The 22,637-nt window shown below is 47.2% G+C and overlaps 1 protein-coding gene across 4 annotated transcripts in view; it reads left to right on the top strand.

Moving 5' to 3' along the window:
- Nucleotides 1-21,027, top strand: part of ITSN1 (intersectin 1) — a 252,754-nt gene extending 231,727 nt beyond the window's left edge. For all 4 annotated transcript variants that reach the window (XM_070365814.1, XM_070365651.1, XM_070365712.1 and 1 more), the window contains 6 exons: nt 1,731-1,943; nt 3,950-4,071; nt 5,076-5,158; nt 5,481-5,564; nt 7,562-7,735; nt 11,417-21,027. In XM_070365814.1, coding sequence (XP_070221915.1) covers nt 1,731-1,943; nt 3,950-4,071; nt 5,076-5,158; nt 5,481-5,564; nt 7,562-7,735; nt 11,417-11,565 — 825 coding nt within the window. In that variant the 3' untranslated portion in view covers nt 11,566-21,027. The remainder of the gene's footprint in view (nt 1-1,730; nt 1,944-3,949; nt 4,072-5,075; nt 5,159-5,480; nt 5,565-7,561; nt 7,736-11,416) is intronic.
- The last annotated feature ends 1,610 nt before the right edge of the window (nt 21,028-22,637 follow it).

Here is a 22,637-nt window from a genome sequence, read left to right as displayed (position 1 = left end):
GTACACCAGCTTTCTGTAAGGTCTGTTTTGTCTGTATGGTCAGGGTTCGTGGTCATGGGAACGAGGCATGTTGGCTTCCATTTCCTGGCCCAGATCTAAGCATACACCAGTGATTAAGTTTCACATAAATGCTGTCTTTGGCATTCTTGTCTTAAGATCAAGAACTATAAAGACGGTTTCCAATTCACATATGTTCGGTGTCAGCCTGAATAACTGGAGGCTCTGACCTTTGAGTAAGAATAAACCACACCACCTCTACCTCATCCAAGTGACTCACTGGATTCATTGCCCCAAGTGGCTTGAACTCCCTCTTGGCAAATAAAAAGGACTGGATTGACCTCCAGGCTCTTGTTCAGAGGCCCACTCTTAGAAGGCTCCCTTTGGGGTGTCATCTTCAGTTGTTCGGGCTCCCTCAGAACCTCGGTGGGAGGCTGTGGGCACTCATTCCTCCTTGTACCTGAGAGGGGACTGGAGTGGCCTCTCTCCTGTGAGGCCTATAGGTCTCTGGTCACAGAGGCACTGTTGATTCTTTCTTCCACACTAGAGGCAGACAGGTAGCCAGCAACATGGGGGGACGTGTGTTGTAAACTCTTCATTAATACTCCTCAGGACATGTGTAGGGTTTATAGCTGCGGAGAGCCTCAGCCTTGAAGGTTGCTGGATGGAGTGTACTCTTGGGGCCCAAGTGTGAGCAGGTGGAAACCCTGAAGGTCTGACTGCTGCCTGGATCATATTGCTTCTGAGGCACCGCTGTGGCCTTCCCCTCCCTCAGTCTCTCCTCCGCTAGCCAGAAGGGGGTCCTTAGTGAGGTCATATCTTCTACAGTTTCCCTCTGCCCCTTGAGAACCTGCTCACGGGAAATGATAGAACCCAGGGGGGATGATAGAGCATGAAATGATAGAACCAGGGGTGTGTGTGTGTGTGTGTAGGAACATGAGATGGCAGAGCCCAGAGGGATGGCAGAGCATAAGATGATAGTGCCTGGGGGGTGACAGAGCAAGGATGACAGCACCCAGGGGTGAGCAGTAGAGCTGCATTTCAGTGCTTAGAGCTGTCTCCAAAGTTTGGGAGGTGGCAGGAAGAGAGCTGTCCCCTCCCTGTCTTCAGGAGCAGTGAGCTGGGTGAGCTCCAACGTGCACCAGCACAGCTCCTGTCCTGCTTGGCTCTGAGGCCTCCGCCAGCACCACCGAGGTTGGCAGCCCACCCACGCGGTAGGGGCCTGGACTCACGCCGTGCCCTGGACAGTGGCGTTTGTCCTGTGGAACTGTGCAGAGAGAGGCGCGCTGTTTCCAGCAGCAGGCATGACCCTTTGAGCCTGTGTGGGCCGTGGTTGGTGCCGGCTCATGCCGCCCCTGGCGAACCAGCCTGCACACAGCGTGCGCTCATCGAGGACGGAGAGCTGTCTTCCGGCTGCCCTGTTTCCCCGATAAATAAAAGGGAGAAAAGTCACCCTGAGACACTAGACCTCAAGGAAGGGCACTAGGAATCACAGCCAGGGTTCATCCTGGCACATGCAGTCTCCCAAACCACGCCTTTAACTTCTTGGCTCCCAAAGCCCCTGCCTGAAGTCTTCAAAGCCGTCCTCTATCTGAGCCTAAGATACGGGCCTCAGATTCTAATGGAGCCCATGGCTTTCAGATGCGAAAAAACAAACGAACAAAAAAACAACCACAACAAAAAAACGACCTCACTCCATCGTGTCTTCTTTGGGTTTTGTTTCCCTTCCTCAGCAACTTGTGTTCAATTCCGTGACCAACTGCCTGGGGCCGCGCAAGTTCCTGCACAGTGGGAAGCTCTACAAGGCCAAGAGCAACAAGGAGCTGTATGGCTTCCTCTTCAACGACTTCCTGCTGCTGACCCAAATCATCAAGCCCCTGGGCTCCTCGGGCACCGACAAAGTCTTCAGCCCCAAATCAAACCTGCAGTATAAAATGTACAAAACAGTAAGTCCAACTCTAGACGGCAACATCAGGTTTGATGCTGGGGGGAGGAGACCATGTCTAAAGGGAGTCACCATTCGAGCGGGCTTTGGGATCTGTGGCACAGAGGAGGTGAGGCAGGATTTAGGGAGACCACAAGCATGGGTCCGGCAGTTATCAGCAAAGGTGCGTGTGTGATGAGTTGGTCAGCTGTGTCTGACTCTTTGAGATCTAATGAACTATAGCCTGCCAGGCTCCTCTGTCTGTGGGATGTCCCAAAAAAGAATACTGGAGTGGGTTGCCATTTCCTTCTCCAGGCCCAGGGATGGACCCCATGTCTCCTGCTTGGCAGGTGGATTCTTTACCACTGAGCCACCATGGGAACCCATCAGAAAAAGAACAATACTCAGTTCAATTGACAAACATCTATTAGCTGCCAAGCGGCTGCTGTGGGTCCCCTTGGATGTGACTAAGGCATGTCCTGTCTTGATGGGGTTCACAGTCCACTGTACTGATGAGGCAGGCGTGGGAAAGCTCTAGACTAGAACTTCAGTGTCCACTTCCCAAACATTCCCAGATCCCCCTCCAAACTTCTCAGGATGGCTTGGAACATCTGTGCCCCTCATCTTTTCCAACAAAAGCCGATGTAAATAGTCCATGTGTAGACAGTTTTCGTGAGCTGTTTATTTGGTCTGCTTCTGTGTGTATGACTGTGTTTGTGTGTTTTCGTGTCATAGGGTATTGTTTTTCTAAATTTATCTCTGTGGGGGTGTTTTCACAGAAGAATTTTCTCTGAAGCAGCAGTTAGCCTTCTTTTGGGAAAAAGAACAATGTACTTATGTAGATTGTCACTAGCAGCTTTGTATGAACAACTTGGCGGGAGTTGCTTGGAGGTAGAGTTGATGGGGGCTTCCCTGGTGGCTCAGATGGTAAACAATCCATCTGCAAATGCAGGAGACCTGGATTTGATTCCTGGTTCAGGAAGATCCCCTGGAGAAGGGAATGGCTACCCACTCCAGTATTCTTGCCTGGAGAATTCAATGGACAGAGGAGCCTGGCAGGCTATGGGGATGACAGAGGATGAGATGTTGGATGGCATCACCAACTCAATGGACATGAGTTTGAGTAGGCTCCAGGAGTTGGTGATGGACAGGGAAGCCTGGCGTGCTGCAGTCCACGGGGTCGCAAAGAGTCAGATACGACTGAGCGACTAACACTTTCTAAATGCATAATACATCTAAAGTTGATGGAGATTGTTTGCTGACTAGGATATACCATGGAAAAAACAAACTCATCGGTTCTTATTCTGGAGGACTTTAGAAATACCTGCAATACCATCCAGGTTACTGATCACTCTAGTACTTCTGCAACTCATTTGAAAACTTATCTTTGCATAAAACCTTGTATGTCGATGTTTGTAGCAGAGTACTCCTTAAGTGTAAGCTGCTGCCCATATCGACTTCCTTCTAAAGACTTCAGTATGAAAAGTGGGGAAGTAAAAATAAAAATTCACAAGTAGAAACCTGGGAAATAATACCTTAGCCAGATGGGGGAAAAAAAGTACCTGCAGAATGGAGGTGGGGGGGAATCCATATTTACAATTTCCATTTATCTGAAAATTGATATCAACACTTATTCAGTTCAGTTCAGTCGCTCAGTCATGTCTGACTCTTTGCAACCCCATGGACTGCAGCACGCCAGGCTTCCCTGTCCATCACCAACTCCCAGAATTTACCCAAACTCATGTCCATTGAGTCAGTGATGCCATCCAACCATCTCATCCTCTGTCATTCCCTTCTCCTTCTGCCCTCAATCTTTCCCAGCATCAGGGTCTTTTCCAATGAGTCGCTTATCATTCCAAATAAAATCATTATTTTAGTATGGTTTACTGAAACCACCACCACCCCCCAGACACAAACGGACACACCCCTCACCTTCAGTTTCGTTTACTGGATCACGTGCACCTAAGCACACACACGTCCTCACAGACCCCCAGTCTGGTTTTGTAATGCCCGTGCATTATTTTGCAGCCTATTTTCCTAAATGAGGTTCTAGTGAAGTTGCCCACTGACCCTTCTGGGGATGAACCCATCTTCCACATTTCCCACATTGACCGAGTCTACACCCTCCGAGCAGAGAGCATAAATGAAAGGTAAGACCCCACTCCTCCCTGGCCCTGGGCACCTGGGTTCCACTAGGTGTAGGATGGATGTGGGACAGTTAATTAATCAGTGGGTGCCAACATCCCCTCACTTGCAGCGCCGTCCCATCTGGCTGGAGGTGGGGGTGGGGCATGCAGTGAAGTGGTCTTAGTTCATTTTTCCAGCGTCTTTCAGAAGTTAACTTTTCAAAAGGAAACACATTGAAATGAATCTGGCTTGAGAATTTTTTTGAACAGCAATTTTCAGTATTCTTTGAGATAATGGAGGCTCTCCCATTTCCCAAAGTTTCCCACGTGGCAGAAACTAATAGGAAAATGATTCAGGGGATAGAAGACCTCCCAATCCTGACCCCCTTGATGTCTGGCTCCCTTGGACAGACATCCTGGATCCTAGAAGCTGAGGGCATGTTTGCCTTAATCAGGGCTATTTCCTGGAGCCTAATGAAACAGAGTATTTTTATGAAGGGTGAACTTGACACAAGACCAACAACATTCCACGAGCGTTTGTGCCAAGCAAGAAATTGGCTAAAGTTATCATGCATATGGTTCTCAGAGAAATGGAAAAGAACAAAATCACGCCAGGATGCTTTCCCCGTGTACGTTTGCTCCTTCACAGAAAGTAGCTGCTTATCTGGGAAATTGTTTCTTTCTTTGGATGGTTTAGTGAGAGAGATCCTTCTAGCCTTCTCAGATTAGGCAAATTTGTGATGTTTTTCAGTAAGGAAAGAAGAGGAGCTGTTGTGAGCACGACAGCAACAGCGTTTATCACTGTAGATTTGCTTCCATGGGGACACAAACCCAAGTTTGGAGCAAATCAATAAAAACGTCACTTGTGCCTTTGTTATGAATGGTAGAAATCATCCTTAGGTCCATGTGACATAAAACCAGACTCTCTATGCTGAGCCTTTGTTGTAAAAATCAAAAGAACAAAGCAGAGTCCTGGAAACTGAATTGGTACCGACCTGACGCCTGAGTTCTGTCTCTTTCTTTCCAAGGACTGCCTGGGTGCAGAAAATCAAAGCAGCTTCTGAACTCTACATAGAGACAGAGAAGAAGAAGCGGGAGAAGGCGTACCTGGGTAACGCATAGCTGGGCAGCAGGGCCCTGGGAATCCCGCAGAGTTGGGGGGCAGAGAGCCATCTGGCCAGGCCCAGAACACTTAGAGCTGGAAGGTGGACCTGGGGGTTGAGGAGAGCCTGAGGGTGGAGGCAGGCAGAAGAGGGAGGGTAGGGTATGGGGTGAGGCGTGGAGGGCGGATTCCAGGATCGAGGAAGCAAGAGTTTAAGGGAGGAAGGGGAGACTTGTTCTTGAAGAGGGGCATAAAATAAATCACGAGGCAAACTGGAAATACCGCGAACACTAAACAGGAGCGTTTTGTGTTGTTTTTCATCCCATCACAGTGCGCTCCCAAAGAGCCACAGGCATCGGAAGGTTGATGGTGAACGTGGTTGAAGGCATTGAGCTGAAACCCTGTCGCTCCCATGGTAAGGGCCCTAGAAGCCCCGTCTAGCCTGTGTGAGTGGGGGAAGCCTTTGCTGTATCTCCTCCACTTGGCTTTACTTTATTTTCTAAAATTAATTTTTACTGGAGGATAGTTGCTTTAGGGGCTTTCCAGTTGGCTCAGTGGTAAAGAATCCACCAGCTAATTCAGGAGACAGGAAATGTGGGCTCTATCCCTGGGTCGGGAAGATCCCCTGGAGAAGGAAATGGTAACCCAATATTCTTGCCTGGGAAATCCCATGGGCAGAGGAGTCTGGAGGCTACGGTCCATGGGGTTGCAAAGAGTTGGACATGACTGAGCACACACACAGATAATTGCTTTACAATGTTATGTTAGTTTCTACTGCACAGCAAAGTGAATCAGTTACATGAATACATTTATCCCCTCTTCTTTGGCTTTCCTTCCCATTTAGGTTACCACAGAGGGTTGAGTCCACCTGGCTCTAAAACAAATTGGTCCCTAATCCTAAATTTCCTTCCAGACTTGGTTATTCCCATCCACCGTTTTGCTTTTCAGAGAGAGCTGAGTGGCTGCCTTTTCACAACACTGTCAGCCCCCCTTGTATCTGTAGATTCCACACCTGCAGATTCAACTAACTGCAGAACGAAAATATTTGGAAACATTTTTGAAATTTCAAAACAGCAAAACTTCAATTTGCCACACACCAGCAACTATTTACATAGGAATTTCACTGTATTTCCATTTTTTGAATGTTTTCGCTCTGCAGTCGGTTGAATCTGCAGAGGGGTTGACTGTGTTGTCAGAGGGCAGCCACTCAGATCTCTCTGGAAGGCAAAACAGTGGATGGGAATAACCCAGTGTGGAAGGAAATTTAGGATTAGGGGCCAATTTGTTTTAAAGCCAGGAGGACTCAACACTCTGTGGTAAGCTAAGTGGGAAGGAAATCCAAAGAGGGGATGCTATGCTATGCTAAGTCGCTTCAGTCATGTCCGACTCTGTGTGACCCCATAGACGGCAGCCCACCAGGCTCCCCCGTCCCTGGGATTCTCCAGGCAAGAACACTGGAGTGGGTTGCCATTTCCTTCTCCAGTGCATGAAAGTGAAAAGTGAAAGAAGTTGCTCAGTTGTGTCTGACTCCTAGCGACCCCATGGACTGCAGCCTTCCAGGCTCCTCCGTCCGTGGATTTTCCAGGCAAGAGTACTGGAGTGGGGTGCCATTGCCTATACAAGTAACTGATTCACTTTGCTGTACAGTAGAAGCTGACATAACATTGTAAAGCAGTTATCTGTGTGTGTGCTCAGCCGCTCAGTCGTGTCTAACTCTGCAATCCCACGGACTGTAGCCTCCAGGCTCTGCTGTCCATGGGCTTCCCAGGTGGTGCTAGTGGTAAAGAACCCGCCTGCCAGTGCAGGAGACAGAAGAGACATGGGTTCGCTCCCTGACTCAGGAAGATCTCCTGGAGACTAAGCATGGCAGTCCATTCCAGTCTTCTTCCCTGGAGAATCCCATGGGCAGAGGAACCTGGTGGGCTACAGTCCATGGCGTCGCACAGAGTCGGACATGACTGAGTGACTTAGCACAGCCCTACACTGATTTAGGTATTATATATAACCTGGAGATGATTTCAAGTGGATGGAGGATATGGGCAGGTTTATGCTAGACCATTTTATATAAGGGACTTGAGCCTCTGAGGATTTGTGTATCTGTGGGGTTGAGGACCCAATCCCTGTAGATACTGAGGGATGATTGCAGATTTGACACAATCTAAGCTAAAGTGAGGAGACAGGGAAGATTTAGTTTTGAAGCCCACTTATGTGATGAAGTGTGATAAATATTTAAGTGTTAATATAGTTTAAGATGCTGGATTATGTAAGTTTTCCTCTGGATTCTCTATCTTATGCTGCATCTTAAGCATGGCATTGGAGGGGGGTTGGAATGAGGGGTGTAGAGGGAAGAGGTGCCACGGGGCTGTGGCCCTGCCACAGGCACCCAGAACAGCCAGGCTCTGTCCCCTCCAGGAAAGAGTAACCCGTACTGCGAGGTGACCATGGGCTCCCAGTGTCACATCACCAAGACGATCCAGGACACTCTGAATCCCAAGTGGAATTCCAACTGCCAGTTCTTCATCAGAGACCTGGAGCAGGAGGTGCTGTGCATCACTGTGTTTGAGAGGGACCAGTTCTCGCCAGATGGTGAGTAGACAGTGGCCCTGGGCACCCTGCCCCTGTCCCTGCCCCTTGGCTTTCATGGATTGGCATTTTCTACCTGGGAACTTGCTGTGCAGAATTTCCTGGGCTTCCTGCTGGAGAGATGAGGTTGGCCTCCCCTGGGAAAAGGCCTTCACTGATGCCAGAGCATTTCAGAGAAGGTGGACAAAGCGTGCTTGGTCTAGAGTGGTCCAGCTTCCCTAGGACAAAGATCATGGTCCCATGCTTCCCTAAAGCAGATAACTGCAGAGAGGGCTGTACCCCCAAAGCTTCAGCCTAATTCTTTAGTCCTTGGCTAAAAGCTTTGGTGAAAACGATAAAACTATCCAGTTGAGCAAGAAGAGCATTAGCGCACGAACAATGTGGCAGAATTCATCAATGCCCTTCAGGTGACATTTCAGCTTAATCAAAGGAATGAAATTATGTTGGGTGCATCATTCCTTCAGTCAACTTCCTATTACTGCTTGAAGCTGGAAAAAAAAAAATGGGTCTGGCCAACGATTCCAAGACACTTGTCTCTATCTTCCTCAGTCCAATAAAAATAAGAGAGTAAGGTTAAAGATTATGGCCTCAACTTGATTATATTCAAGGGAGGATAACTGAGGGCTAGGAGTGAGGGTCCAATGCAGACATGATCTGTGCGAGGCTTAAATTGCTCCACGTGGCTTTTGTCTTTTATAGGACTTTCATATGAATTAGTTCATTGTGAGTTAGTTACTATTAATTATGGGCCAGAGATGGTCACATAGCTGGCTAAATGTTAGAGCATGACCAGAACACTCTACCAAGGAAAGATTTCATGCAAAGATGGGCTCAATAAAGGAAAGAAATGGTATGGACCTAATAGAAGCAGAAGATATTAAGAAGAGGTGGCAAGAATACAGAGAAGAGCTATACAAAAAAGATCTTCATGACCCAGATAATTACGATGGTATGATCACTCACCTAGAGCCAGACATCCTGGAATGCGAAGTCAAGTGGGCCTTGGGAAACATCACTATGAACAAAGCTAGTGGAGGTGATGGAATTCCAGTTGAGCTATTTCAAATCTTCAAAGATGAGGCTGTGAAAGTACTGCACTCAACATGCCAGCAAATTTGGAAAACTCAGTAGTGACCACAGGACTGGAAAAGGTCAGTTTTCATTCCAATCCCAAAGAAAGGCAATGCCAAAGAATGCTCAAACTACCGCACAATTGCACTCATCTCATACGCTAGCAAACTAATGTTCAAAATTCTCCAAGCCGGGCTTCAACAGTATGTGAACCATGAATTTCCAGATGTTCAAATTGGATTTAGAAAAGGCAGAGGAACAAAAGGCAGTTGGATCAAATTGCCAACATCCATTGGATAGTCAAAAAAGCAAGAGAGTTCCAGAAAAACATCTATTTCTGCTTTATTGATTTATGCCAAAGCCTTTGACTATGTGGATCACAACAAACTGTGGAAAATTCTTCAAGAGATGGGAATACCAGACCACCTGACCTGCCTCTTGAGAAACCTATATGCAGGTCAGGAAGCAACAGTTAGAACGGGACATGGAACAACAGACTGGTTCCAAATAGGGAAAGGAGTACGTCAAGGCTGTATATTGTCACCCTGCTTATTTAACTTATATGCAGAGTACATCATGAAAAATTCCAGTCTGGATGAAGCACAAGCTGGCATCAAGATTACCAGGAAAAATATCAATAACCTCAGATATGCAGATGACATGACCCTTAGGGCAGAAAGCAAAGAAGAACTAAAGAGCCTCTTGATGAAAGTGAAAGAGGAGAGTGAAAAGTTGGCTTAAAAACTCAACATTCAGAAAACTAAGATTATGGCATCTGGTCCCATCACTTCATGGCAAATAGATGGGGAAACAATGGAAACAGTGGCAGACTTTATTTTCCTGGGCTCCAAAATCGCTGCAGATGGTGACTGCAGGAATGAAATTAAAAGATACTTGCTCCTTGGAAGAAAACTTATGACTAACCTAAATAGCATATTAAAAAGCAGAGACATTACTTTGCCCACAAATATCTGTCTAGTCAAAGCTATGGTTTTTCCAGTAGTCATGTATGGATGTGAGAGTTGGACTATAAAGAACGCTGAGTGTCAAAGAATTGATGCTTTTGAACTGTGGTGTTGGAGAAGACTCTTGAGAGTCCCTTGGACTGCAAGGAGATCCAACCAGTCCATTGTAAAGGAGATCAGTCCTGGGTGTTCATTGGAAGGACTGATGCTGAAGCTGAAACTCCAATACTTTGGCCACCTGATGCGAAGAACTGACTCATTGGGAAAGACCCTGATGCTGAGAAAGATTGAAGGCAGGAGGAGAAGGGGACGACAGAGGATGAGATGGTTGGATGGCATCACCGACTCTATGGACGTGAATTTGACTAAACTCCGGGAGTTGGTGATGGACAGGGAGGCCTGGCGTGCCGTGGTCCACGGTGTCGCAAAGAGTCAGACATGACTGAGCGACTGAACTGAACTAAGAACAGTGTGACTCAAGTCTGGACTCTTAACCATGGTGCTTCACTGGCAATTTTTATTCTGATAAATAAAGACCTGAGGCTGGATTCTTTTATTAAATAGTGAAATATCATGACACAGTGGCAGCGCCCCTGGAGTTTCCGTTGCAAACCCTAGTGTAGCTCTTGTTTCAGAGGTTATTCCTGAAATGTACAAGGGGCGACATGCACTGGTATCGTCCACCAGAAAAAGTTCCCAGGTTTTAAACCTTGAAAGAGAAGCTATTTCGTGTACAAGAGTGCCTGTATCATAGTATATTGCCAACTGCTGAATGAAAAAAGCAAGGAATTGTCTGGAAGCCCATTTGGTACCATCATTTTAATGCATAGCATTAAAAAAATTTCAAACATTCTCATGTCCATTACTGACTCTCTCTCTCTCTCTCTCTCTATATATATATATATATATTTTTTTTGATCCTGCCATGCGGCATGCAGGATCTTAGTTCCCAAACAAAAGATCAACCTGTGCCTTCTACAGTGGAAGCTCTGCACGCCAACCGTGGGACCACCCGGGAAGTCCCTGACACTTGATATTTGACGAAAAGTGGTGTTGAAGGACTTCCCTGGAGGTCCAGTGGTTAAGATTCTGGGCTTCAAATGCAGGGGGTGTGGATTTGATCCTTGGTTGGGGAACAAAGGTCCCACATGCTGCATGGTATAGCCAAAGATAAGAGAAACAGTGGTGTTGAGATTGTCCTAGGAGCTCGGCTGGGAGCCCGCAGCTCCTGTGCTATCATCTCCTCCCCACCAGATAAATAAGTGAAGAGAGAAAAAAAGAAACAACTGACTTTCTCCTGGGAGATTTCTTTAAATTTCATATATATTGCAAATTGCACAGCAGTTATGATATCTGGTTTTGCGTTGCCTCCCAGGAAGCTCCTGGCCCTTTAGGGGCCCCCTGGGTGCAAGGAAAAAATCTGTATTTTGAGTTTCTTCTAGACTCTTCTTCATCCCCAGCCCAGTACCTTTTTGTTTTCACTCCATTTAAAAATGATGCTGTCACTGTAGTCCCTGGATTCCAAGAAACTAACTCCCTTTTGAAGAAGAGAGCGTAACACCTCGCTGGGACACTCCCAGTATGCCAGGTACCTGCCCTGATGAGAAGGAATCCTCTCTGAGGAGGGTATGTGTGTCTGTCCTTTCAGATTTTTTGGGTCGGACGGAGATCCGCGTGGCCGACATCAAGAAGGACCAGGGCTCCAAGGGTCCCGTTACGAAGTGTCTCCTGCTGCACGAAGTTCCCACGGGAGAGATCGTGGTCCGCTTGGACCTGCAGTTGTTCGATGAGCCGTAGGGAGCCCACCCAGACGTGCTTGGCAGAACTCCAGCCCGAGGCAGCAGATGCTGCCTGTCTGGAAACAGCATGGTTTTTCAAGGACCGGCGTTTGGTGTTCGGCCACAGGGCAACAGGGCAGAGAAGACAGGCTCCTCCAAACTTCTTGACAATCCTTTCCCCTAAATCATTTCCCATGTTAGGAAACAGCACTGTGTTTTCCTTTGTCCTCACTGCGGGGCTCATCGTGGCTTCTAGGGTCTTTGAAGTCCCATCACCCCCAACTATGTTTGGTGGGGTGTCCGGCCCATCCCTGGGCCTGAGGCTTGAGTCGTTACTGTAAAATAGGTTCATAAATGCAATGTCTGTATTTTTGGAGAACTCATGGGACCCTCCTGCTTCTTACCTCCACCAGCCTCCAAGCAGGCCCTCCAGGATGTCTAGTCCTTGGTGTGTTTAGAAATGATCCCACTGATGATGTCATTGCTTCAGAATCTCATTTCCCCACTGGGACCTCATTGGAAATGCTGCCCTGGGTCTGATCACTTGGGGAGATGGTCTTCCAATCAGATGCTGGTCTAATCCATGGTAGATTCCGGCAGGCGTGTTGTTAGGGTTTTTCCAGTCTCCTCCAGATCTTTTTACTGGTAGCTGTCAATGGAAACTATCACTGGCTACTGCCAGGAGGCCTGATCCTGGTTTCCCTCACCCCTGGAAGAGGGTTAAGGGAGGTTGTCTACCTAGTTATACTCTGCGGGACTAGGTCGCTGTAGCTCACCTGAAAGGCTGTTGACGGTGTTATTGGGTCCCCATCTCCAGCCCTGCTGGACATTCCCTTTCTGCTTGGAGGTCCTGTGTTTCAGAACAAGAGTGGTTGCTGGTGACCAGCTCTGAGCCTCTTCCTGCCTGCTTGTCATGGGCAATTTCCGCACGTGTCTTTGGTACGTTCCTCCCAAAGGTGTCCCCAAGGTGTGCAAAGGAAAACTGACAATCCGCGGAGGAAATCTATTACTGTGGTGGGGGAGAGACGCTAGGAGTGGGCAAGCCCCTCGGTTCCAGGGAATGAGACCTGAGACTCCTTCCCAAAGCCCGCCGTACAAGCCAACCTCTCAGTAACGGAAGGACGCACAGCGTGATGCCAGAATTAGGAGTGTATGACCATGTGCCAAGTTCGGTTTGAGTTTTTTGTTTTTCAAATTGTTAGTGGAGTATAGTTGGTTTACACTGCGGTGTCGGTTTCTGCTGTACAGCAAAGTCAATCATCCATGCATATTCATATGTCCCCTCTTCTCTGGGTTTCCTTCCCATTTAGGTCGCCGCAGAGCTCTGAGTGGAGCTCCTTGTGGTGTGCAGTAGGCTCTCACTAGTCACCCATTTTATCCATGGTAGTGTATAAATACATGTCAGTCCCACTCTCCCAATCTACCGCCCACCCCCCTGCCTCCTTCTCCCTTGGTATCCACCCATCTGTTCTCTATGTCTTTATCACATAAGATCATCGATACTGCTTTTCTAGATGCCGCATATATATGCTAATATATGACACTTGTTTTTCTCTCTCTGACTTCACTCTATCTGACAGTCTCTAGGTCCATCCACATCTCTGCAAACGGCCACAGTTCCGTTCCTTTTTGTGGCTGAGTAATGCCAGTTTGAGTTCTTTCAGTTTTTCTCCTTAAATGCCAGGAGATAGGCTGGTTGACTAGGTAAGAATTGATTTGCTCGTGGCAAGCGTGGATCGTTCTTTGTTTGCATGTTAATGCTCCCATAGTCCCAGTTTGTCGTTTTTTCATGAAATGTTCATTGCATGTTCTCTCAGTCCTGGAGTCTAGCTTTCCTGGGTGAGACGGTGTTCTCCTTGATTGTAGGTCCTTAGAATTTAATTAGGACTGTAGAAATGCATTCTAAAGATAGCACTGGCACTTCCCTGGTGGTTCCAGGGGTTAAGACTGTTCTCCCACTGCTGGGGGTGCAGGTTCCAGCCCTGGTTGGGAAACTAAGATCCTGCGTGCCAAATGGTGTGGCCAAAAAAGAGGAAAAAAAAAAAAGATAGTGAACTACCCACTTTGCGGGGAACCCAATGTGTCATGTCATCCTTTCCCATAAGAGCTCTGTCATCATTCAAGCAATTTTTAAAATGTATGTGTCGGAAAGGGCAACAAAGTTTACATTTCATACTTTTAAGATACACTTTATTATTTATTTATTAAAGATAGTGTAGACTTTTGTATCAAGAACAACAGACATAAGTATTTTTTGAAACAAGCAGATCTACCCTTTAGTTAGTAACTCTCAGCTGAAGACCTTAGAGACCAAGTTCAACTTCAAGCATGCATTCATTTACCACTTTCCAGCAGCAAGCATGGTTCGGATACTTTAAGTGTATATGTATGTTTCGATGCTGTTAGGAAACCGTTTTAAGTGAAACCTATGAATAGACCTACCAGTCACACTCTCCTATGTCTATACCCAATACAGTTTGTTCAGTGTCTTTATGGAGGATACGTGACTATGGTAGAAAAAGAAGGGTTACCTGTGTGCACGGAGTCATATTGGGTCATCAGAGCAATGCCTTTCTTCCTTCCTTTTCTTCATTGGCTTTCTTTGCGTGTGGATATTGGGCATCACCATTCATGTAGGGTGGATGTGATGCGCTCAGTGACAAACATCTTGTCGCCTTTTTTTGGTCCACCAGCTCACCCACCCATGCAGAGTCCCATTATCGGAATTAATGTCGCATGAAGAAGCAATATGTGAGTCTTTTCTCCCAGGTGACTGTACTGAGCACCCTTGCGGTGCTCCTCCGGGGCAGCGATTCTGGATGAGTGCCCTTGTACTCACCAGGCTGATTTGTAAGGTGACTGATCCTCCTTACGGATGAGATAGGCTGCCTGTCAGATCCAGCTGTGACTCAGGAATGTGGATGACGCATGGAGTCTCCAGTTCTTTGAGACTAGTCCTTCGCGTCTACCTTTTTGGGCAGCCGGGGCTGTATTTCATAGAGATGAAATGACACCTTCTGTGTCCTAGCTCTTTGCTTTCCACACACAGGGTTTCCCCTGGCCACTCCCTTCTGGCATTGACTCCAGCCCTCCAGACATCCTGAGTTTCTTCCTTCTCTGAGCCACACTGACCTCGTCTAAGCCCAGCAAGGGAACTGCTAACAGAGACGTGCCCTGAGGACAGGAGCCCTTGGGCTGGGCCTCCTTTGTCAACCAGCTCTCCCAGTCCCTCTGGGGCAGGGTCTTTCTGTCAGGCAGGTGGGCAACATGTCTCCTGGAACCAGAGCAGCTGTGACCCTCCCACCAGAGCCTGAGGACGTGGTTCATTCAGATTCAGGGCTGGCCTCAGGCACACACACTCAAACATGCACACACACAGATCTTTCTAGGCTGGGGTATCCAGATGTGCTTGAGAGACTGGGGCCAGGCATCCTACATGTCCCTGACCTCTGATGGCAGAGGAGAGAGCTATGCTTCCAAGGAATGTTCATGTTAAAAGGGGAATTATTTCTTTTCTTTGCGTTTGGAACAATTTAAGCATGACCTAAGTCTAGGAAGGTAACTCATTTCAGCTGGTTAGTACTATCGAATTTAATGGAGAAAAAATCCATCCAAAAATGAGTAAATTACCACTTGCATTGTCTTGGTGACCTGGTACCCCAAACTCCTGTCTCTCCAGGAGTAGACTGGTGCAAGCATAAAGCCACTGACTACAGCAGAGTGGGGGTGTTCTAGAATCCAGTGGGGCTGGACAACAAAGCAAAGGGAGGGAGTGAAATGCTTCTGGTTTTATCCGGAAGGAGATCTGGGAGTCTATTTTAGAGTTTCGCCAATACTGTGAAAGTGAAAGTCGCTCAGTCATGTCCGACTCTTTGTGACCCCATGGACTGTAGCCCACCAGGCTTCTCTGTCCATGGAATTTTCCAGGCAAGAATACTGGAGTGGGTAGCCATTCCCTTCTCCAGGGGATCTTCCCGACCCAGGGATCGAACCTGGGTCTCCTACACTGCAGCAGATTCTTTACCGCTAGCACCACCTGCCTGTACTTTGAGAAGCAGAAAAAGACTTCTCTCTACTCCAGATGGTTTTTTCCCTCGCTGGTTGGGCTTTTTTGGTTCACAGAAAGGATGTTTCTTTTGTGCATGTAACAGTTTTAAGAATTTCCACTGGGAACAGCAAGTAGATTTTCATTCTATGTCAGTTCATTGTATTTTCCCTTCTTTTTGGGGCTGGAGACGAGCTTTACAGCAGACACTGGCATGTAGAAATGGACCCCTGTGTGCTTTCGAGGTGGCAGGGTCACTTCAGACTTGAGGCTAGTGTGAGCTTAGCGTGGGGTCTGCCTGCTCCAGGTGCCCTTGCTTTACAAGTTCAGAGCCTCCTGCGCAGGAAAGTGAGGCAATGACGACAGAGGAGGCTGGATATTCTTGACTGGCTTTTAGGATTAGGACTTTAATTCTTACCCAGCAGAAGCATGATTGGTGAACTGGGGACATGGTGAAGCCCTCAGATGCTGTGGTCTGAGTCACCCTAAAGGGTATTTGGTTAAACTAAAACTGTCCTCTTTTTGCACCCAGCGGCTTCTCCTGGCTGCAGGGTATGGCTCAGGTCAGCTGCCAAGACTCAGCTGGCAGTGCCCAGAGCCATGTTTTATGGGGGCTGCTTAGTACTGTGTCAGTATGGTTGGGATGTTTATTGCACTTGGAAAGCAGCCATTTCTTTGAGCTAGAGGAAAGGAACATTCTAGAACTTTCACTTCCTCACCCTGCATTGTGTCAGATCCAGGAATATCTTCGTAGGTCTCCAGGCTCAACTAAGGTACATAATCTGCTACCTTTGGGAGCCAAAATCTATTCCTAATAAGCCTGGAAAATTCATCCTGCATGAAAGATAGAAAACTTCTAACAGCACCCTATCTCGGGAGTATTAAAACCCAGATGCCAACAGCTGGCAAGTCTTATCCCTGGGTTGTGACCTCTTGGTAACACTGTCAGTAATGTTAATAATACATTGTTCATTCAGGGAGTCCCCTTTCCTGGGTCTGACCACTATCCAAGGGGCTGGGAGGTGGTGAGGAGGGGGTCTGCCTTTGTGGCTTTCACAACCTCATTGTAGATCTATTTTAAGTCATTTGAATAACACCCAGTGCTTGTAAGAACTCACCTCCACCTCCAAAAATTATTTCAGTGACATGCAGTTTCAATTCGTTCCTGCACTGAAAGGAACCCTCTTTAATCTGGCCTCGGGGAACCAGATAACACCCACAGAATAATTTTTTTTCAACACTATGTGTGGTTGTCAGATTTCAGGGTAAATTTGCCCCTAGTATATGTCAGGGTGTTTTGTGAGTCATTTTTTAAAACGATTTTGTTCTACTTTCTATACCAGCCTACATTGTTGAAATCATCAGAAATGTGTGACTATTTTAGGATTCAAAGCCCACCAAATAAACCTGTTCAGAAGTGGGCATATGTGGTCAGCCTTGAAAATAATCGAGCACTTCTCTCTCTGATATTTACTGAGAACTTACCCAGTAACCAGGGTTTCTTTTTATGCAGTGGAAAGAATGCATATTTTTCTTCTAGGAACTCTGGTTTTGTACTTTTTTCACTGAAAAAGAATAACATTCCTGTGCGGCTGTTTCTAAAGCTATGTTCCTTTGCATTTTCCCTCTCATACTCAAAGCCCTGATTTCCTCCTGTTTCTCAGTCTAAACAGAATAGGGGCCTGGGGCAGAGAGGGTGATGCAGGAACCAGGGGCAGGGGGGATGGTAGCTTTGCCGCGTCTGGTTGAGGAGCTAGCCCCTGCCGTTCTACCCACTGTCACCGCTAGGAGGCGCGCTCCCCGGCGTTGGAAACTAGCCGGTCCCACTGGCGGATCTCAGGCCGTTGGCTCCACCTAGTGCAGCTCCCCGGGCATTGCTGCTGCTGCTGCTGCTGCTAAGTCGCTTCAGTCGTGTCCGACTCTGTGCGACCCCATAGACGGCAGCCCATGCTCTTGTGCAAATCGGAAGGGACTTGCTGGGTCTGAGCAGGGTGGTGGGGGAGGGAGCTTAGCGGCGAGCCTGGGATTCGAAGCCAGCACTCCTGCGGTACTTGGTGACACCTTGCCTTTCTCTGCTCCCGGGGCTGGGGTCATAAGGGGTCCTCAGCCCTTATGCTTTTTCTGCATCTGCTTTGGTGAAGGCCTCTTTGAGATTCAGCCCTGCAGGGGCCTCAGGTGTGAAGTTGGAGGTGTTCTGCCTACTGCTGGGCCGAGCCGCGGTGGGTCCATGGGGAGGAGGCACCCCAACAAGGGGTTGGAGAAGTCAGGTCCCCTCTGCTTAGACTGGATCGCAGAGTTTCTAGGTGGAGACTATAACATTTGGGATTTCAGATGTCAAGGAGCTGAGGGGGGCAATGCAGATCATCGCATGGTGTGTGCGTGTGCGCGTGTGTGTGCTTGCGTGTGCACCAGGGGGAACGAGTGGATATGTGAACAGGTGGGTCTGACTTTTCCTGCAGTCAAGGTCAGGACCCGCTGCAGAATTCGTGGGCTGAGTGCAAAATGAAACGGTGAGGCCCCTTGTTGAGAATTGTGAAGAATTTCAAGGTGATGACAGCAGAGAATGAAACCAGGAGCGGGTCCTCCTAAGCACAGGGTCCCCCGTGACTGCACAGATCAGACGCCCACGAAGCCGGCCCTGGTCACTGTCTTTTCAGTTGGTTTCTGAAGCAGGTGGGGCTTCACCTTCTGCTTCTTACTTTGCAAAGTCTCCCTGGCAGGCTGTGGAGAACTGGGCTGGTAACACTTTTCAAAATGTCTGCTTTTAAAAGCACAAATGATCTGGATCAGTCAGAGGTGTAGGACTCAAGCCCCAAGATGACAGATGAACCTGGTCTGTGGGCTCCCAGTCCAGGGCGGGCCACGGGTGCCGAGAGCCCTCCAAGTCCTTACCATTTAACCCACTGATCGGAAATAAAACCCTTCCTTTTAGTCGTCCACTGGGGGCTTTTCTCCTCTTTGCTTTTGGGTCAGGCAGGCTCCTCTAGCCTCTGCCTTCCAAGTGACCATCTGAGTGATGGCAACAAGAAGCAGGGAGCTGGTGGGGGTGGGTGGTGCCCGGTGCCCCTTCCCCGGGGCTGGATGCTGCTCCTCTATCTCCTCTTCCTGGAGAGAGTGAAGCCTGCCCAGGCTGGGTGCTGGGTACACAGGTGTCTGCAGGTACCTGCTACTGAGATGCAGCTACTTCCCAGTTGGGGTGTCTGCCATAGGATCCCGCCTATGAGGGGGCTGACGGGAGGAGAGACCCCACTGTGTGAGTAGCCTCGGGTTCTAGAAGACCAGCTGCCAGGGAGGCAGCTGACACGGGAGTCGCCCCTCCCGCTGTGTGCTGGGTCTTACTTTCTTTCACTAGCACTTTCTAGCGCTTAGCAGGACACTCCAAAACCCTTGCTTGACCTTTGCAAATCAGTTTCACGTCTACCTACACAGAGCAATAATCCTGTCTATGTTTCCTGATTCTGTCTGGGATTATAAAGTTTGCTAAGTAAAAATACTGACAGAAAGTTGAATAGAGATATCAAATTCATCTTGCATGGGTTTGGTTGTGTCATTTTGAATGAAATAACAAATTATAGCTTTGTTTCTACTTGTATTGCAATCATCCGGACTACTGAAAGTTCAGAAAGTGTTTTCTAGAGGCATTTAATTAATATTGTGTCAGTGTTAGTTTTCACGAGTGAACATTTTGTTGTACATTTTACAAATCAACATCTTAAAATGTTGTCTGGTAAATATTCACTATCAGACAGTAGATATTCTAGCAAGATCTTTGGTAACGATATTTATTTTAACACATGCATTTAAAATGTACATTGCCAATAGCCCAAGTGTCTTTAAACTGTAAAACCAACTTCAGATCTTCTTTGCTGAAGCCCAAGCAGGCTGAGATCTGTACCCTTTGGGCCCTTTCTCTACCCTTTCATAGTCCTACCTGGACAGAGAAGTTGGCGATCTCATAATTCATGTCCTGTTGCCTTAGCTACATCAGCGTATATCTTCACATCTATAGGTGGTTAGCATATGTGTAAATACATGTATACAGATGAGAGTCTGCAACAGAATGTCCCGTGTATGATAAGCAGTCCTCAGCTCTTGGTTTTCTGCATTTTATATAGTTTGCAGCTAAGAAAAATGCAGAATTCCACTACGTAAAGTGGAAAAAGTTATGCTCTTTCAATGGTTTGTCCAGAAATCTCTGCCGTAAGTTTATGGGAATGTCTATGACTCAATGTACATATGGTGTGTAAGAGGTGATGCTGTTAAGTGTTGCATAAACTAATGCAGATTCTGTAGTTATAAATAATTAACTTGTTATTGTAAAATGTGATTTGTCATTGAGAGATTATTTTTCTGTATGTATATGAGAGTATTTTAGGAATCTAATTTAAGTGCATAAAACTATAGAAAAAGTTAAAAAACCTATTCCAAGAGTAGAGAGTGCTTAATCAGATTACTTGGGTTCGACCCAACTAAATTTCATATATTAAAAAGAAAACCAGAGTTGCATATGTTAGACATTCAAAGAAGTCATTTTGGAGGGGCAAAGAAAATGTGAAGTTGAATGCAACGGGTGGTGTTATGATAAGATGATGAGTGTCCTCTAGCCATGACCTTGGGTGAGACCCCTGTATTTCATTAAACAGGTAACTTGTTCGGGAAGGTGCTTGTGTCAGGAAGGATAGGAGGCTTGAGAGTCTGGTTCCCATCAGATCTGAGTGATGTGCTCTGGAAGCTTCCATAGGTTCTGGAAGATGGGCCAGGAATCTTGGGTGGAGCAATCGTTCTTCTAGAAAGTTCCGAATGTCCTGACTTCTGGGTCACCCTTTGCAGTTCTCTTTCTGAATAGATTCAATGCATCCCTTTGGTGTTTGCATTTTCCTTTCCTGGAGGCATCCTCACTATCCCCACTGTGGCTCTCCTGTGTTGGGTGAAGGATGAAGTTTGAGGCTTTCTGGGTTAAGCTGTTCCTGGCACACAGGACAGGCAGCACAGAGCAGCCTTCTAGCTGCTTGTGTCCATGATGGAGACCTCAAAGCAAGAGGCCTTCCTCTTTGCCCTGTCCCAGAAAAGGGTCAGAGGTCCAGGCTGCTTCTTGGGCACAGACTTCGTATCCTTTGCCACCGGAAATGTCCCCACAGGCCACCTAAGGATGGATACAACGCAAAATCCTATGAAACTCAAGATGCAAACCCCCGAGAGGTGCGTTTAGAGGTCCTTTCAGGAGGAGGCAACCCTGTCAGGTCAGCCTCCCTCGTCAGGCTGCGAACGATGGAGCGGTGAAAAAGGCCATGTTCCTGGTGAGCCGCGGGTGTTGCATACAGATCGCTGTGTGTGGGACGCTGAGGGCCCTGGCTTGAAAGGACTTATAGGGAATGCGTGCCTTAGGTTTTCAACATTTCTTTCAATGAGCTGTATGCTTCCCAATGCTGTCAACCAACAGTCCAAGTCCTTTTTTGATACACCTCAAATTGGCAAATGCTGGCGTGTAAGTGACCTCCTGGAATTCAGGGTTCAGGGGGCGCAGGGAGCTGTGATTTCTGGGAGCTTCGTGGAATCTGTTATCATAGGAGTGATCTGAAAATCACCTTGAGGAACTGTCTGGGTGGATGTGAGTGACTTCTTTTCCAAACATGGAGCTGTTTAGGGACCTCTTTGTCCAAGGTGGCCTGGGAAGGCCATCTAAAGCTAGCCAGCAGAAGTGGATAAGCTCCTATCGACCCACCCAGAGTAAGTCCTGACCTCCTTCCTTGGCACCAAGTCCTCATGGCTGGTGTGGCAAGAGGGCTATACGTGGAGATGAGTCAGCCAGTCAACCATCCCTTGGGTCCTGCTTGTTCCAATAAAGTCTGGGGTCAAGAAAAGCCAGAGAACATGGCGTCCTGCTCAGCAGTGACCATTCCAGTTAGCCTTCACCTATTTAGAGAAGAATGTATCGGTCCTGACACGAGTCCCTTGTGTTTCCAGCAGCAGATGGGTCACAGTGTTGGGGGCATGTTGCTCCCCTCACAGCCCTGCCCGGGGGGTGGGATGAGCCACTCCACCTCCCCGACGGACACCCTGTTAACTGTAATATACTTCTGTTGCCAAATAACGGTATTGTTTAATTTCCCATCAAAGGGAGACTATATTGTTTGGTGTGTAATGTCAATGGAGTTCCAAAAATTACTAGACACTATTATAAATTGTAGAATTCTGTATTTGTTTGATGAAGCAGGGCCAAGACATTAGGTTTCTTTTCTGTTTAAAAGAAGCTGAGGTTAGGTTTGCTCTCTGAGCATTCCTTTGGCACCTTATTATGTAAGAAATGTTAAATTTGACTGATCAAGATTATGGTAACTGAGTGTTGTTTTCTTTAAACCAGTAGCAACATCAATACAGATGGATATTTCTGTGTATCTGGAATCTAAAAGAACAATCTCTTCCAAACAATTCTTTGGTCATTTTGACCTGTACGGTTTAAATTCACATAGTTCATGAATAAAAGGAGAAAAACCAACCTTGTTACAATGGATTGCTTTGGGTTCTTTCTGCCCCTCTTCCTTTCTGAGCAGACTGTTTGGTTGTTCAGTTGTTAAGTCGTGTCCAACTCTTGGTGACCCCATGGACTGTGGCCTGCCAGGCTCCTTTGTCCATGGGATTCTCCAGGCAAGAATGGAGTGGGTTGCCATTTCCTTCTCCACTATACAGCTGTATCTGTCATCTATCTGTTTTTGAACATCTTGATTTTTAAGAACTGCATAGTATCCCATTGCTTGAATATATTCCAGTTTACCCTAAGTTTTAAAAAGAATCCTGAATGGTTGTGTGTTGAGGCTGCTTTAAAATTTTTATCTAGATTTAAAAAAAGTGCCATGAAGACTGTCACTGTACACAGATCTCTAGGTTCATCTCTGATAAGCACACAAGGTAGTGTTTGAAGCATTTCGTCACTTCCCTCCCCCCGTTTCTATGTGCTTAATCAACAAGGAGTTTGTTGAGTTGGATTCTGGATTGGGCAGTATTACCGGCAGAGATATTTCATCAGCTGTTACACGTCTTCAAAGCTT

This window comes from Bos mutus, chromosome 1, assembly GCF_027580195.1.
Source record: "Bos mutus isolate GX-2022 chromosome 1, NWIPB_WYAK_1.1, whole genome shotgun sequence".
Classification (NCBI taxonomy): Eukaryota; Metazoa; Chordata; class Mammalia; order Artiodactyla; family Bovidae; genus Bos; species Bos mutus.
The sequence above is the reverse complement of the archived record's forward strand: the minus strand, read 5'-3'. Positions and strand labels throughout refer to the sequence as shown.